This window comes from Bos taurus, chromosome 2 (genome assembly GCF_002263795.3).
Source record: "Bos taurus isolate L1 Dominette 01449 registration number 42190680 breed Hereford chromosome 2, ARS-UCD2.0, whole genome shotgun sequence".
Lineage (NCBI taxonomy): Eukaryota > Metazoa > Chordata > Mammalia > Artiodactyla > Bovidae > Bos > Bos taurus.
The window spans coordinates 122,435,571-122,453,460 of NC_037329.1; the positions used below are offsets into that span (position 1 = coordinate 122,435,571).

The window sequence follows — 17,890 nt, forward strand, 5'->3', positions numbered from 1 at the left end:
TCCCGCCCTGAAATTCTGAGGCTCCTGTGGGGCTGTAGCAGCCCGGCATGATCATCTGGCGCCACCTACTGGCCAAACGTAGACTTGCAGATACAGACCATACCTTTCACAAATCAAGCCAGGAAGGGAAGCTGTTATAACCCGGTGTGAAGTAGACATTTATATAAGGTCTCCTGGAACCTGGGAAGGATCTTCACCCTCCCCCCAGCTCAGTATCCTAGGCCCCTCTGCCCCTAGGACCGGGACTTCATCATGACCTTCAACACATCCCTGCACCGCTCCTGGTGGATGGAGAACGGGCCAGGCTGCCTGGTGACACCTGTCCTGAACTCCCGCCTGGCCCTGGAGGACCACCATGTCATCTCAGTCACCGGCTGCCTGCTCGACTACCCCTACATTGAAGCACTTAGCAGTGCCCTGCAGATCTTCTTGGCTGTGAGTTTCTGTCCCCCTGCCCATCCCAGCCCTGCCCTTGGCAGTAACACACACACAGTTACATAACCCTCTTTCCTCTTAACAAGCCAGTAAGATATCGCCCAGGTCCAACTGGAGAAACAGAGGTAAAATAATCACTTGTTAAAAGTCACCCAGAACGGAGAACAGAACCAAGTGTATTAAGTTTAAGGCACAGTCATTAAACTTGGGAAGTTGTTCTGGGTTTGCCTTCCTCTAAGCATATTTGGCCCCTCCAGCCAGGGTGGGCAGGGCCAGGCAGGGGGTAAAGAAAGAGCTTCCCACTCCTCCCTCTCTTTCTGATGCGCTGTGTCCTCCCTCAGCTGTTTGGCTTCGTGTTCGCCTGCTACGTGAGCAAAGTATTCCTGGAAGAGGAGGACAGCTGTGAGTCCGGAACCCCTAGGGAAGTGGGGACCCCATGTCGTCAGCACCCTGGACAGGGGCCCAAGCGGGAGGGAGCCCTGGGTCAGTTAAGGGGTCCCTGAGACTAGGCTGGGTGGGGATCTGCATAGCCGGCCCATTCTGGATGAGGATCAGATGTCCAGGTGCCCAAGCCAAGGCACTGCCCCTCTACCCGCCCGGTAGGCCCCGTCCTGTCCCCTCAGAGGGGTCCACAGCCTCACTCCAGTCAAGCACCACCCATTCCCAGTTCGTCCCACTCCAGCCCCTCGGAAGGGCTTGCTTCCCTGCTCGTTCCCCCACTCCCACCCTACAGCCTTCTCTCTTAAACGACAGCCCTCCGCATCTACGCTCCAGCTCTCTATCTCAGGCCTTGGCCCATCCCTCGGGATGTTACAGCAAAGCTCAACCCCTCAGGCCCTGTACCCGATCTGGTCCTCCCTTTCAAGACCCAGCCTCCCATCACCTCGCCTATCCACAGGACCATCTCTCTAACCACGTGCCATCTCCCCTTCCGCAGTCGATTTCATCGGCGGTTTTGACTCCTACGGATACCAGGCGCCCCAGAAGACGTCGCATTTACAACTGCAGCCTCTGTACACGTGGGTCATGGCGCGGAGCCGTGTCGGGTGGAGGGACCCCGGCATTAGTGTAGGAGAAAGAAGGGGAGGGGGGAGCGGAGAGGGCAGGCGGATCTCTCCGCCTCCCTATTCAGTGGTCCGCTTCCCTAATTGGTTTTCGTTTCTTGCAGGTCTGGGTAGCGTTTGCCCCACGCCCACCCCCGCGGCTAGACTGACCGCCGCTGCCGCGAGCTCTGGCCAAAATGGCAGGCGCGCCCCCTGGCGGCTCCCTGACTGACTGCAGCCTGAGCCGGCTGGATCTGGGTCTGAAGCGGACTTGGACTTGGCCCTTAGCAGCCTGGACTTGAGGGGCGGGGCGGGGAGCGGGGTGTGGCGGGGAGAATCGCGGGGTTTGTATTTTTGTTTTTTTAATCTCAGCCTTGACGTGTGCGGGAGACTCCCCCGCCCTTCTCCAGCCTCCCCTTCCTCCCTTCTTCCCCCAGCATCCTGTCCCCTGTCCAGAGGGAAAGGGCAGGAGAGACACACACACCCCATCTCGCCACATTTATTCACCAGCCCTGAGGAAAGTTCCCCCGAACCATGAAGAGGAGGAGTCCTGGGTTCTAATCTCAGCTCCATCACTAACTCTGTGTGACATCTGGCAAAGCCCTTGTCTTCTCTGGGCCTTAGCTTCTCACCTCAAATAATTAAAATAATCCCTTAGTAAATGGAGCTCTTCCTAGCCTTTTCATTTGACTCTCAATTCTCTGGACTATACTGGGGCTTTGCTATAATCCCCATTTTGCAGATATGGAAACTGAGTCCCAGAGATGTAAAGCGATTTGCTTGAGGTCACACAGCTGGGCTTTTGGTGGAGGCAGGCCTTGAATACAGTATATCATCTGTAGTTTCGGACTCCAAAACCCAGTGTCCAGTTTCTGAATTCCGTTTCCAAGCCCCCTTCCAACTTGGACACTCTAGAACCCATATGGCATACACCACTCTCACATACCACCACCCCCACTTGCCAACGCCTCTCTTAAAGCAATATACCCGTTCTCTTGCTGGACACGGGATGGACAGATCCCAGAGCCCTGAATTCAGCCTGACCGACAGGGAAGCCTTCTTAGACTCGGCCTCTGCCCACCCTTGGCAAAGCTTTCGAGCTTTCTCTAGCAAAGGGGGGACACAACCCCATTGCCCCAGTCCCTCCCAGGTCCCTGAGGCTGCTGCACCCATGACCCCTCACCCCCTCAGCAACTTTGCCAACCTCTAAGGACACCATCCACTTCATCTGGTGAAAGACCAGTGGTTCCAGCATGGAAAAGGGCTCATCTGTGCTGCCCAGCCACCAGTGTTGAAAGATCACCAGCATTCATGATCGTTTCGGTGTCCAGAAGCAACTTCTAACAACCCCAGAAGTTGTTCCAGAGAGGCAGAATGGGGGAGGGATGCCGTAGGGGAGATGGGTCTGGAGGGCCAGCACCCTTCCTTAAGAGCAAGTCGACGTAAGGGCTCAGTCTCCTCACCTCCCTCCTCAGACACCTCTGAGGACCCTGCATCCCGTGTGCTGGCTGGTGAATCCAAGGGCAGGAAGATTGGGCCTCGGCTTCCAGTTTGTGAAACAGGAGTGGCTCCGGCTTAGGAAGGCGGGTGGGAGGCCCAGGGGAACCAGGTGGAAGTACAGACGGTCGTACACCTGAGCCCCTCCATGACGACCATTCCTCACTCTCCACGCGCTGATCTGCCATCCCCTCCTGTCTAAGGCCAAAATATCCTGAACTCGGATCCCACCCCAACATCTAGTATGCAGGTCTGTGCTGAAGAGCCAACCCTGGGCATTTCTCTGGTCACTACGGGACCTGAGATCAGCCCTGGCCAGCTACAGGTGCAGCTCAAGAGTGTGATGGTTCCCTCCGGCCTGGCTGCTGCTCTGCCCCTGGGCCAACTCCTGCCTCCAGCCCTCTCCTCCCACCCCCAGCCAGCTGTCATCTCACCCTGAACCCCTTTTCTACTCAGCAGGTTTAGCCACTGGTGCTTTGAAGCCTTTTGTTTTTATAAGATGGTTTTTTTTTTCCAAGGAGACAAGATTTTCGTCTCACTGGCAACTTGCAAGGCAGGGAATGTTGCCCTGGTTTCTGTGCAGGTGGGTTGATTAAAGACTGTGTTTTCTTCTCTCTTCCTGTCCTCCTGCCCATGAGTTAGCAGGGTCTTCTAAGGGAAAAGTCTTTGTATGAAGGGTGGGCAGAGGTTGGGAACCTATGTCATTGTCATGATCAAACATTCCTGGGACACTGGCCTGTGCCTCTGGCTGGCTGTGTGGCTTTGGGCAAATGATCCTCCCTGTCTTGCTTCACAATCCCTTGGAGAGCTTTCTATTTTTCTGATTAAGTGCATTTTAAGATTATGCTTTCAAATATCATTGGCATCTTGGCTCTGCCCTCTTCTGATGATTCAGTTCCTGACTTGGAATAAACTGGCAGACAGTGCTTTAGACACAGATTCCTGCTTCCCAACTAGGACATCCTGGCTCTTTTTCTGACCATACCATGAGAATCAGTCTTTTGAATCTTAAACATTTATTTTTGTGTGTAAATAAGTAATACGTATATATGACGCAGAATTCAGAAAGTTTCAGGGGGCTATGTACTCTTCACCTATTTTTCATATCTTTCCAAAGATAGTCAATTTTTTAAAATTATATAAAATCTTCCCCCCTCTTCACACAAATGGTAAAATATGTTACTTACTCTTCAACTATACTTTTTTCAACCTAACTCTTGGAAATCTCCCAATAACACATGTGGAACTGTCTCCCATTCTTCCACAGTGATTTGGTAGAACAGATTTTCAAGATCTCCAGGTGACCTTGCAGTTAGGGCCAAGAACCAGAGGTTCCACAAAAGCATGCCAGGTCCACTATGCCAACCTCTGTGGACCACTCCTGGTTGTGGAGTCAGAGGGAAGTAAATCAAGGAGTTTATGGTCTAGTGGGGAGCCCGTGGAGTGGTCAGGTGGATGCTGAGAGCAGGTGGTCAATGCTAAGGACAGTTTAGCATGAAAGGCAGTTGTTAATAGGAGCTAACAACATGAGCAAAAGTAGGGAAGGAGGAAAGCCCGTGGTGTCTAGGGTAAGAATGGCCAGAGATGAGCTAGCTGGAGGAAGGTTCAGTGGGGAATGTATTGGATTTCTCTTGCCGTCATAAATTATCACAACTTTAGTCTCTTAAAGAAATACACATTTGTTATCTTAAAGTTCAGTAGAAGTCCATCATGGGTCTCACTGGGGTAAAATTAAGATGTCTAGAGGATTACACTTCTGGAGGCTCTAGGGGAGAATACATCTCCTTGGTCTTTTCTAACTTCTAGAGGCTCCCTGCATTTCTTAGCTCTTGGCCTCCCTCTTCAAAGCCAGTGACATCACAGCTCTCTGATCCTTTTTCCCATCATCGCATCTCTCTAACCACAGCCAGGAAAGGTTCTCCACTTAGAAGGATCTGTGTCCAGGATAGTTTCCTCCTCTCAAAGTCTTTAATCCCATCTACAAAGTCCCTTTTGCCATCTATCACATTCACAGTTTCCAGAAATTAGAATGGGAACATCTTTCCCAGAGCGGGAGGTCATTATTCTACCTTCCACAGGGAAGGAGTCCTATCCTGTAGCCCTGAATGTCAAACCAGAGTGCATCAGAATGTCAAACCCGGGGGTGGAGGGGGGGGTAGGTGTGGGGGGGTAGCTATTGAAGGACTTTCAGCAGAAGCTACTCAGAATTGTCCTCTAGTGAGAACTGGCAGGGCTGGAACAGTGGGTTAGAGGAGGGAAGCAGGAAGCAGTGTTTTGTCTGGAAGAAGTTTAGGGTTTCCTTCTTCTCTGTGTAAACATGTGTTCTTGGAGGTGTGTGTGTGACCAGGAGCTCTATGTGTATAAACTTGGGATGGCCCCTGCAGTAGAGTCACGATCAGCATGAACTGCAGGACTCAGGCATCCCTTGGTCCCCGTTCATCACTCTAGAAACTAGTTAATTTGGCCTTCCCACAAAGCCCAGCACAGGGACTTCCCTGGTGGTCCAGTGGTTAAGAATCCGCCTGCCAATGCAGGAGACACAAGTTCGATCCCTGGTCAGGGAAGATGCCACATGCTGCAGGGCAACTAAGCCTGTATGCCACGATTACTGAAGCCCATGCACCCTAGAGCCCGTGCTCTGCAACAAGAGCCAGGGTAAAGAGACGCCCACGTGCAGCAACGAAGACCAAGTGCAGCTTCTGCTGCCCTGGGGCCATTTCCCAGCAACCTCTGCACATTCGAATAATCCAGCTAGGATAGATCTTCCAATGACTATTGAGTCATAAAGGTGCCCAAGCCATTCTTTGAAGCACTAAAATACGAATTCCCCAAGGTGCATTTGACAAGCACAAGAGTCTCCTGGGATTTGTAGATAGACTAGTGTTTGCTTGAATAAGTTAGGATGGGGTCTTCCTGTTTCTAAACAGAGGGAGTGCCTGACACCAGACCTCCTTGCCTTGTAAGGTTCATTACTCCACAGGCTACTGGCGCTTGACAGGCCAAGCTTCTCACGTTTACAGAGCATAAGAATGCCTTAAAAATCCAAATTCCTAAGCCTGATCTGAGCCACACTGAACCCAACATCTGGGCAGCAGCAGGAACCTATGTTTTTCCCAAGTGCCCAGAGTGATCCAGGTTTGGGAAATTCTAGAACCAGGTAAAGAGGCCTCCAAACATTTTTGAAACTTTCCCTCCTCCAGGGTCATGGAAGTGAAGTGAAGTCGCTCAGTTGTGTCCGACTCTTTGCGACCCCATGGACTGTAGCCTACCAGGCTGCTCAGTCCATGGGATTTTCCAGGCAAGAGTCCTGGAGTGGGTTGCTTTCCTTCAGGGGATCTTCCCGACCCAGGGATTGAACCTGGGTCTCCTGCATTGTAGGCAGACACTTTACCGTCTGAGCTACCAGGGTCATGGAAGGCCTACCCAAATTATGCCTGCCATCCCCCACAGAACTCTACTCTAAGACCTCTAAAGTTTAAATTTCATTTGTTAATACTTGTTACAGTCTTAAATTTTTTTTAAAATGGGTTAATCGTGTCAAAAGGTAGGATCAACTCTTGAACTTTAACACTGACAACTTCACCACTAGGTTAGTTTGAGCAAAGACAGGTCTGAGTTTGCCCACCACCACCTGAGCTGGGCACCACACCGTGCCCCGAGTCTCAGACTCAGCGATTCGCCTGATACCAGTCTGATGAGGTCCAGGCCGACGAGGTGCAGAGAGAGCCCTGTGTTGGCCTTCCAATACTGAAGTTTGAGATTCCCCTCTGCCCTCTCCTCACCCTGGGACCTGGGGCCCCTCCTCCCCACCTCTGGCCTTGCCGACTTCATCATGACATGAGAGGACTGGACTTTGCAGAATACTCCTGGGTTTCTTTACTGCTGACGTTCTGGGATGGGACTTCTCCACCCTACCTGTACTTGGGGTGTGTTTTTAAAATACAGATTTCTGGGCTCCACTCATGTACCAGATTCCAATTCACTGAGACCTGAGCATCTGAATTCATTCTTCAAATATTGATTAAGAATTTACTGTGTACCAGGCACTGGGGATATGAAGTGAACAAAGCAGGACATAATCACTGCTCTCCTGGGGGGAATCTATGGGAGGATACACACAAAGGCAGAGCAGTAAATTATATGGTTTGTCAGATAATTGTCGTGGAGCAAAAGAGGGCAGGGCAGGGAAGGCAGGATAGGGATCAATTCTGGTTTTAAATTGGACATCAAGTCCGTCAGAAAGGTTTCTTCCCCCTGGCCATGCACTGTATGGCATGTGGGATCTTGGTTCCCCAAGTGACCAGGGATCAAACCCACACTCCTTGCATTGGGAGTGCAGAGTCTTAACCACTGGACCGTCAGGGAAGTCCCTGAGAAATTGTTTTGATAAAATACCTGAAGAAGTTAGAAGACAAAGGGAATAGCAAGTACAAAGGCCCTGAGGTAGAAGCCCGAATACTAGAAGGAAGCAAGGAGGCTCAGATCAGACAAGTCGCTCAGTTGTGTCTGACTCTTTGTGACCCCATGAATCGCAGCACGCCAGGCCTCCCTGTCCATCACCAACTCCCGGAGTTCACTGAGACTCACGTCCATTGAGTCAGTGATGCTATCCAGCCATCTCATCCTCTGCCGTCCCCTTCTCCTCTTGCCCCCAAACCCTCCCAGCATCAGAGTCTTTTCCAATGAGTCAACTCTTCGCATGAGGTGGCCAAAGTACTGGAGTTTCAGCTTTAGCATCATTCCTTCCAAAGAAATCCCAGGGCTGATCTTCAGAATGGACTGGTTGGATCTCCTTGCAGTCCAAGGGACTCTCAAGAGTCTTCTCCAACACCACAGTTCAAAAGCATCAATTCTTAGGTGCTCAGCCTTCTTCACAGTCCAACTCTCACATCCATACATGACCACAGGAAAACCCATAGCCTTGACTAGATGAATCTTTGTTGGCAAAGTAATGTCTCTGCTTTTGAATATGTTATCTAGGTTGGTCATAACTTTCCTTCCAAGGAGTAAGCATCTTTTAATTTCATGGCTGCAATCACCATCTGCAGTGATTTTGGAGCCCAGAAAAATAAAGTCTGACACTGTTTCCCCATCTATTTCCCATGAAGTGATGGGACTGGATGCCATGATCTTCGTTTTCTGAATGTTGAGCTTTAAGCCAACTTTTTCACTCTCCACTTTCACTTTCATCAAGAGGCTTTTGAGTTCCCCTTCACTTTCTGCCATAAGGGTGGTGTCATCTGCATATCTGAGGTTATTGATATTTCTCCCAGCAATCTTGATTCCAGCTTGTGTTTCTTCCAGTCCAGCATTTCTCATGATGTACTTTGCATATAAGATAAATAAACAGGGTGACAATATACAGCCTTGATGAACTCCTTTTCCTATTTGGAACCAGTCTGTTGTTCCATGTCCAGTTCTAAATGTTGCTTCCTGACCTGCATACAGATTTCTCAAGAGGCAGGTCAGGTGGTCTGGTATTCCCATCTCTTTCAGAATTTTCCACAGTTTATTGTGATCTACACAGTCAAAGGCTTTGGCACAGTCAATAAAGCAGAAATAGATGTTTTTCTGAAACTCTCTTGCTTTTTCCATGATCCAGCGGATGTTGGCAATTTGATCTCTGGTTCCTTTGCCTTTTCTAAAGCCAGCTTGAACATCAGGAAGTTCATGGTTCACATATTGCTGAAGCCTGGCTTGGAGAATTTTGAGCATTACTTTACTAGTGTGTGAGATGAGTGCAATTGTGCGGTAGTTTGAGTATTCTTTGGCATTGCCTTTCTTTGGGATTGAAATGAAAACTGACCTTTTCCAGTCCTGGGGCCACTGCTGAGTTTTCCAAATTTGCTGGCATACTGAGTGCAGCACTTTCACAGCATCATCTTTCAGGATTTGGAATAGCTCAACTGGAATTCTATCACCTCCACTAGCTTTGTTTGTAGTGATGCTTTCTAAGGCCCACTTGACTTCACATTTCAAGATGTCTGGCTCTAGGTCAGTGATCACACCATCGTGATTATCTGGGTCATGAAGATCTTTTTTGTACAGTTCTTCTGTGTATTCTTGCCACCTCTTCTTAATATCTACTGCTTCTGTTAGGTCCATACCATTTCTGTCCTTTATTGAGCCCATCTTTGCTTGAAATGTTCCTTTGGTATCTTCTGTTGTTTTCCTCTATTTCTTTGCATTGATCGCTGAAGAAGGCTTTCTTATCTCTCCTTGCTATTCTTTGGAACTCTGCATTCAGATGTTTATATCTTTCCTTTTCTCCTTTGCTTTTCACTTCTCTTCTTTTCACAGCTATTTGTAAGGCCTCCCCAGACAGCCATTTTGCTTTTTTGCATTTCTATTCCATGGGGATGGTCTTGATCCCTGTCTCCTGTACAATGTCACGAACCTCATTCCATAGTTCATCAGGCACTCTATCTATCAGATCTAGGCCCTTAAATCTATTTCTCACTTCCACTGTATAATCATAAGGGATTTGATTTAGGTCATACCTGAATGGTCTAGTGGTTTTTCCCTACTTTCTTCAATTTCAGTCTGAATTTGGCAATAAGGACTTCATGGTCTGAGCCACAGTCAGCTCCTGGTCTTGTTTTTGTTGACTGTATAGAGCTTCTCCATCTTTGGCTGCAAAGAATATAATCAATCTGATTTCAGTGTTGACCATCTGGTGATGTCCATGTATAGAGTCTTCTCTTGTGTTGTTGGAAGAGGGTGTTTGTTATGACCAGTGCATTTTCTTGGCAAAACTCTAATAATCTTTGCCCTGCTTCATTCCATATTCCAAGGCCAAATTTGCCTGTTACTCCAGGTGTTTCTTGACTTCCTACTTTTGCATTCCAGTCACCTATAATGAAAAGGACATCTTTTTTGGGTGTTAGTTCTAAAAGGTCTTGTAGGTCTTCATAGAACCATTCAACTTCAGCTTCTTCAGCGTTACTGGTTGGGGCATAGACTTGGATTACTGTGATATTGAATGGTTTGCCTTGGAAACGAACAGAGATCATTCTGTCATTTTTGAGATTGCATCCAAGTACTGCATTTCAGACTCTTTTGTTGACCATGATGGCTACTCCATTTCTTCTGAGGGATTCCTGCCCGCAAGCAATAGTAGATATAATGGTCATCCGAGTTAAATTCACCCATTCCAGTCCATTTCAGTTTGCTGATTCCTAGAATGTCAACATTCACTCTTGCCATCTCTTGTTTGACCACTTCCAATTTGCCTTGATTCATGGACCTGACATTCCAGGTTCCTATGCAATATTGCTCTTTACAGCATCAGACCTTGCTTCTATCACCAGTCACATCCACAGCTGGGTATTGTTTTTGCTTTGGCTCCATCCCTTCATTCTTTCTGGAGTTATTTCTCCACTGATCTCCAGTAGCATATTGGGCACCTACTGACCTGGGGAGTTTCTCTTTCAGTATCCTATCATTTTGCCTTTTCATACTGTTCATGGGGTTCTCAAGGCAAGAATACTGAAGTGGTTTGCCATTCCCTTCTCCAGTGGACCACATTCTGTCAGATCTCTCCCCCATGACCCGCCCATCTTGGGTGGCCACATGGGCATGGCTTAGTTTCATTGAGTTAGACAAGGCCGTGGTCCTAGTGTGATTAGATTGACTAGTTTTCTGTGAGTATGGTTTCAGTGTGTTTGCCCTCTGATGCCGTCTTGCAACACCTACCATCTTACTTGGGTTTCTCTTACCTTGGGCATAGGGTATCTCTTCATGGCTGCTCCAGCAAAGCACAGCCATTGCTCCTTACCTTGGACGAGGAGTATCTCCTCACCGCTGCCCTTCCTGACCTTCAACGTGGGATAGCTCCTCTAGGCCCTCCTGCGCCCGCGCAGCCACGGCTCCTTCGACGTGGGGTTGGTCCTCCCGGCCACCGCCCCTGGCCTCGGGCGTGGGGTTGCTCCTCCGGGCCGAAGGAGGCTAGTGTGGCTCAAAGCAAGGAAAGGGGAGAGTGGGAGGAGACAAAGTCAGAGAGATAAGGGTGTGAATGTCTGACACTGTATTGGCTTGAACAACGCCATAAGGGCTTTAGTTTCTGATCTGAGATGGGAAACCATAGAACTAGGAAGAATCCCTTGGGATACTGTATGAAGAATACACTGTAAGAGGTCAAGGACTGGAGCATGGAGACCAGGTCAGATGCTATCAAGACAATCCAGGTGAGGGATGGTAGTGCTCAGTTAGGATGGCCAGAACAAAGAGGCCTCAGGGTATTTCTTTCCAGTCCTAAAATGCTAGGAATTGCCAGTCTAATTGAAGCAAGGAGTTAATAGACAGGCAGTGCCTTGTCTTGTGTGTTAAGCCAACAAGCATTTATTGATTATCAATCCAGCACCATTTACTGAAAGCTCTGATTCGAGGCAGCATGATCAGCACCTATTAGGACAGACAGTAGCTGCAGGGGTGGTGAGGAGGGGCAACCTCTCCCAGTGGGGACTCAAGGAGGGCCTCCTGGAGTGACCCAGAGGGAAGCGCCTGGATTTCTCTAGATCAGAGTTTCTCCAGCTCCACATCATTTCAACCTAATAGTACCAGTGTTAGTTGCTCTGTCGTGTCCGACTCTCTGCAACCCCATGGACTGTAGCCCGCCAGGCTCCTCTGTCCATGGGATTCTCCAGGCAAGAATACTGAAGTGGGTTGCCAAATGCCCTCCTCCAGAGGCTCTTCTCAACCGAGGGATCGAACCTGGGTCTCCTGCACTGCAGGCAGATTCTTTACCATCTGAACTTGGGGCCAGGTGCTTCCTTGCCTTGGGAAGCTATCCTGTACACTGTAGGATGCTCAGCAGCGGCCTTGGGCTCCACTCACGGGATGTAGCCCCACCCTCAGTAGTGACAATTGCCAGATATCCCTGCGGGGCGACATTGCCCTCAGCGGGGAACTGCCTCTCTAGACAGAAGAAATAAAGTGAGTTAAGTCATCAAGGAGGGATGAGTGAGACTTGGGTAAATCACTTAACTTGAGCCTCATTTTTTCTCATGTGTAAAATGGCGCAGTATCTGAAAGGTTTATTGTGGTAATGAGAATACCTGTAACGCACTTGACATATAGAAGGTCCCAGATAAATGTTAGTTCCTTTCCATCATAACACGAAAATGACACCTCCTGACCCTTGTCTCATCAAATGATGGGCTGCTTCCGAGACTGGGATCTTCAGACTCCAAACTATGGCGTTGGTGTTTCTGCCCAGACAATGGCCCTGGGGAGAAGGGAGGAATGAAGCTAGATCAGTGGCTCCAGACTTTTGAAATTACCATGCTCATCCTCACCTGATTTTTTTTTAAAAGAGAGCATTGATTCATAATTTGTTTCCCAACTACTCAAGGCAGCTGTCCCAGCTCTGTGGGGCAGGACTCACCACATGACCTCCTGGAGCACTGGATCCTTTATCAGCTTGATGACCTCTTCCCATTTCAGTACGAGATGGTTCTCTGGCTTTCAGAAATACTGCGAGGTCACAAGGACCCCAATCTGCTACAGAGGCTCCCAAATATCAGATTAAGAATCACAAATGGTTGGTGATTATAAGAGACCGGGGATTCCCAAGCCTCTAGCACCAGCACCAAGTCCTGCAGCTACCGTGCCAGGCACTGGACTCGGAGTTTCACTTGTGTCAATGGCTCATTCGCCGCTAATGTCACCGTTTCATAGATAAGGACATGGATAAGGATTGCATTAAATCTGTATATTGCTTTGAGTACTATGGTCATTTTTATTTTTTTAGGAAGCAAACAATTTGATGTTTTAATGATCTTATCTTAATTACTTTTGTCTGTGCTAGGTCTTCATTGCTGTGTATGGCCTTTGTCTAGTTGCCAGAGAAAGCAGAGGCTACTCTTCATTGTGTTGCACAGGCTTCTGATTGCAGAGGCTTCTCTTGTTGCAGAGCACAGGCTCTAAGGCACGTGGGCTTCAGTGGTTGTGGCTCGTGGACTCTAACGTTCCAGCTCAGTAGCTGTGGTGCATGGGCTTAGTTGCCCCCTGGCATGCGGAATCTTCCCAGATCAAGGATGGAATCTCTGTCTCCACCATTGGCAGACTGATCTTAACCACTGAACCACCAGGGAAGTTCACTATGGCCATTTTAGCAATATTAATTCTTCCAATCCAAGAGCATGGGATCTCTCTCCATTTCTATGAAAGCATTAGTTGCTCAGTCATGTCTGATTCTTTGTGACCCCATGGACTGTAGCCTATCAGGCTCCTTCGTCCATGGGATTTCCCAGGCAAGGATACTGGAGTGGGTTGCCATTTCCTTCTCTGGGATCTTCCCAACCCAGGGATCGAACCCAGGTCTCCCACATTTCAGGCAGTTTCTTTACTGTATGAGCTACCCGGGAGTCATCTTTAATTTCCTTTAACACTATCTTATAGTTCTCAGTATATAAACCTTTCACTTCCTTGGTCAGGTTTATTCCTGTTTGCTTTTTTTTTTTTAATGTGATTTTTAAAGGGATTTTGTTTTTATTATCCCTTTCTGATATTTCATTATTAGTGTAAAGAAATGCAATAGATTTCTGTATGTTAATCTTTTTTTTTTTTTTTTGGTTGTGCTGGGTCTTTGTTGCTGTGTGTGGGTTTTCTCTGGTTGTGGCAAGTGGGGGCTACTCTTCGTTGCAATGTTCAGGTCTCACTGCACTGATCTCTTGTTGTGGAGAACAGGTTCTGGGTGCAAGGGCTCAGTGGTTGCAGTTCAAGGGCCCTAGAATTCAGGCTCAGTGGTTGTGGCTTACGGGCTTAGTTGCTCCACCCATGTGGAATATTCTTGGACCAAGGATTGAACTTGTGTTGCCTGCACTGGCAGGCAGATTCCTATCCAGTATGCCACCAGGGAAGTCCATCTGTATGTTAATCTTGTATCCTTCTACCTTGCTGAATTCATGTTTCCGTTCTAGTAGTTTTGGTGTGGCATCTTTAGGGTTTTCTAGACATAGTATGTCACCTGCCAAGGATAAGGACTTCCAAACTCCCTCACCCTCCGGGTGAGTACACCTTATATGCATTTCTGTCCACATTCTTGGCTTCCTGCTCTTGTGTGTACGGAGGGTCCTCAGTGTGACTGGTGGGGTTTGTGAGGGTGGTGGGAAATAAAGCTGTGAGGCCCAACAGGAGAGGATGCTACTGACAGGAGGAATATAGCCAACACTAAACCTCACCGAGCCCTTACCGTGTGCCGGGGTTACATCAACTCCCTTAATCCTCACAGAGAGCCTGTGAGGCAGCTGCTGTAATTCCCATTTGGTGGATGGGAAAACTGAGCCACAGAGAAATTAAGATTGCACAGGTGGTAAAGGGGGACGACGCCTGTTTGTTGAACGCCTGGCTGGACTCCTCATGAGTGATGTTGTTCATCCTCCCCACCATCTCCAGTAGAGGTATAGCCCCTGTTTTACCCTTGCTGTTTCTTGCTTGTTTTCACAAAAATCCTAATCTTGCTTTTGCGTGATCTCACTCTGCCTCCTTCCGGGGGGAACTCTGGGGAGCATGGCTGTCACAGTGACACCTGCTGGCTGATGCCATATCTACACTGCCTCCAGACACCTGGACTCCACTTCCCCTGCGAATGCCTGACCATCCTGCTGCCCAGACACCACCCTCCCTCTCTTGGCACCAGACTCAGAAAGGGCTCTGCAGAATAACCAGGGTTATGCAGAACCAGACGAGGGTTAGTGTCCTGGCTCTGGCACCTGCTAACTGGGAAATCTTAGTCATGTCTTATCATTTCTTGATAAAAATCCCTCACTTGTAAAATTCCTCACCAGGCAGGGTTCTCTGAGGATCACAGGTGCTCCTGAAAATGAGAGATGCAGCGTGAGTTCCGCCCCCTGGCCTCCAGGCACAGAAGGTGTCCTCTCTGCCCACCTGGGGTGAGTGTGAGGATGTAGGATTGCACTCCAGCCTGCGCGCCTGCTCTTCCCTCGCATCTCCCCACTTCCTGAAAGATGGCAGCTCCTGAATCACCATGGATGGGGATGGCGGGGGCGCTCAGGGCCCCAAGGAGAAGGTAGATGGGGAGCTGGGGTCAATGGGACTGCACGGGGAGAAGGTCAGTAGGGAGAGGAGAGGAGTCAGGGTGAGACAGAGCACTAGGGGACCAGGAAGGTGAGTTCTTGTCTCAGTTTAATGGATCACTTTAAACAAGCCAGCCGCTGGTCTGAGCCTCAATATTCCCATCTGGAAAATGACCCTCTTAATGCATATTTTCAGGCCATAAAGGGTAAGAGCTTTGGAAATTGTAAAAACTACACAGGGAAAGAACTCACTCTATTTTGGGGTGGCCTGAGGCCTCCTTGACAGACCACACTCTGGAGCAGTCTGGTAGGACCTGAATCTCAGTTCCGAACCCCAGAGGGGCTCCCAGAGGCCCCCTCAACCAGCCAGACCCAGTCTTCCTCCATCTGCCTCTGCAGCCCAGCCCGCCCTCCTGAGATGGCCACAGGCAGAGGACCCATTTCACTGTTGCAGGACTTGGCCTTGAGAATCAGCCACCATCCGTTTCTGCCTCCTCTCCATCCCAAGTTCTGCTCACCTCCCTGCGGCCTGCACCCAGAGGCCCCAGGAAGTATCTCTGAACCTCCACTGTGATAAGCACTGCCGTTGCCCGGAAGTGAAAAGAGAGCTCCCGGATGGAAAAGGAGCTGTTCCGGGTCTGAGGACCATCATCTCTCCCCATTCCATGACTGCAAGCACTGGCCAGGGGTCTGGATGTCACTGGCACACTGCTGCATCCAGCCTGGTCCTGTCGGTGCTCAGTAGGTGCTTGTTGAGTAAGTGAGAGAATGAACGAATGAATAAATGAATGAGTGAAAGAATAGCAGGGCGGATACTGTGGTTATTCCCTTCTACAAACGAGGAAATTGAGGTTCGGTGAGGCAGAGGGCCCTTTCCTTCGCCGGGCCACCCAGCCCATGACTGGACTCCTGTTTTCCCACTCTAATGCCCTGTTCTCCTGCGGGCAGAGATCCTGCCTCTTTGCCTGGGTCCTGCAGCATGGTAAGAATTACTGGCCTAATTCCCTGGGTTTTAGGGAACCCGGGCTCCCCAACATCCCCCACCTTCTTTTCCATGGAAAAAACTTAAAAACCCTCATCCTGGCAGGGGGCAACACAGCCTCGTCTCCTGGGTGAATGCACATGTCACACCCCTGGGAGCTGTGGTCACCACTACCACAATGAGGTCCTCAAATCCCTCTGTCCCCTCTAATGTGGCCAGGTCACAGTGCCATAGCTGGAGCTTTGGAATAGACAGCGTAGAATCCAACCCCAGCTCTGTCCCTGGGCAGCTCACTTACCCTCTCCAAGCCTTAGTTTTACTTATATAGACGCATCTCTCTCTCTGGGTTGTACTGGGTTTATAAGGACCCATGCATCACTGTGCCTGGCACTGAGTAGGACCTCTATATATGTAGCTTTTCTGACCCATGTCATCAGTACAAGGTACGTTGACACCTCCACTCTGAGGTCAATGCCAAGGACCACCAAGGACTCTCTAAGCTTGGGCCAGCCAGGGAGAGGTGAGGTGGCCACTGACTACCTATTCCTCCAGCCACAGCCCCATTAGAGTGCAAATGAAGCTCTCTTTGCTTTCCTTTTCCCACCAGAGTGTCACCTGCCCACCCTTCTGAGTCCTGCTGGTGGCCCAGCCAGCATCCTTGGCCTGGCTCCCCAAGGGGCTTGCTCCCTCTGTTCCAGTGACCTATTGCTGCCTAACAAATCAACTCAAAATGTTGTAGCTTAAAACATTTTAATATATCTCACAACTTGGGGCGGGGATCAAGGATTTGGGTGGGTTATTCTGCTCCATGGCACCAACCATAGTTACTGGGCAACAGTAGTTAATGGGTGATGAGTTCGGTCTGAGAGTCCTAGGCACCCACAAGGCTGCTCTCACATGCTTGCTGTCTGGATGGCATCAGCAACAAGACTGAGCTCAACTGGGCCCATCTCCCTGTTGTCTCAGGGCCTCTCCACATGGTCTCTCCAGCAGAATCACTGGAGTTTCACAGGGTGATTCAGAGCTTCAAAAACCCAAGGTGGCACTTCCAGTCTTCATAAAAGCTGGGTTTGGAACTGGTACAGCATGTCTTCCACTATAATCCATTGGTCAAAATAGCCACTGGCTGGTCGACATTCAAGAAGGGGAACCACTAACCCTATCTCTTAACAAGAGGACTGGCAAAGAAATTGTGGCCGTCTTTAGTCTGTCACACCATCTAAAGTCTCTCCATTCCCTTGAATTTAACACACATGTGTATAGCCTCAGCTTCTATTGTGTCAGGCCCTGTACAGGGTACTAGGGATGAAATGGTCATGCTAGAGGAAACTTAAAATCATGGCTGTGTCTTAAGAAGTGGAGATATCCTTATATAAAAGATGTCTTGTTTCTGAATGCCTTAGGGGGTTAGATTTGCGATGGGTTTAGGAGTAGGGGCTAGAAAGAATAGAACATTTTCCACATACAGGGTGAGAAGAATGTTGGGGACAAACTGATACAAAAAAAAAATGAGAAACAGGAAAAGGCCTGGAAAAACTGGAGGGGGTGAGCTGGATGAAAATCTCCCCATGGTGGAAGAGCTTTTCAGACAGATGTCCAAATTCACATTCATTCATTCATTCAACTGAGGTCAGTCTACTGCCTACCAGGACTGAGCACTATAAACAGGATGATGAGCAAGATCAGTCCTTATTACAACATCATAGGGGAAGAAAACGAACACACAAAAAGTAAAAAGACAGATAAACAAAATAATGACAAATTGCTACATATCTTACTAAGGAAATTCACAAGTTGCTGAAAAAGAATAAAATAAGAACCAACTTTAGATATTAAAACCCTCCTCCCACGCTCATCAAATCTTTAGTAAAATCTGCTACCCACACAAAGGCCTG

General features: G+C 48.9%; 1 protein-coding gene and 1 long non-coding RNA gene across 4 annotated transcripts in view; both read left to right on the forward strand.

Moving 5' to 3' along the window:
* NKAIN1 (sodium/potassium transporting ATPase interacting 1) overlaps positions 1–3,591 on the forward strand; it is a 45,677-nt gene extending 42,086 nt beyond the window's left edge. Inside the window, exons 4-7 of one of the 3 annotated variants that reach the window (XM_024982362.2) lie at positions 238–435; positions 777–837; positions 1,373–1,503; positions 1,604–3,591. In XM_024982362.2, coding sequence (XP_024838130.1) covers positions 238–435; positions 777–837; positions 1,373–1,503; positions 1,604–1,648 — 435 coding nt within the window. In that variant the 3' untranslated portion in view covers positions 1,649–3,591. Of the gene's footprint in view, positions 1–221; positions 436–776; positions 838–1,372; positions 1,504–1,603 lie in introns of all 3 variants that reach the window. The other 2 variants (XM_002685664.7, XM_024982363.2) reach the window with 2 other exon arrangements.
* A 6,796-nt stretch (positions 3,592–10,387) lies between these two features.
* Positions 10,388–15,816, forward strand: LOC101902958 (uncharacterized). Its single transcript, XR_001494919.2, has 2 exons — positions 10,388–14,869; positions 15,413–15,816. It is a non-coding gene; the product is annotated as an uncharacterized lncRNA (long non-coding RNA).
* The last annotated feature ends 2,074 nt before the right edge of the window (positions 15,817–17,890 follow it).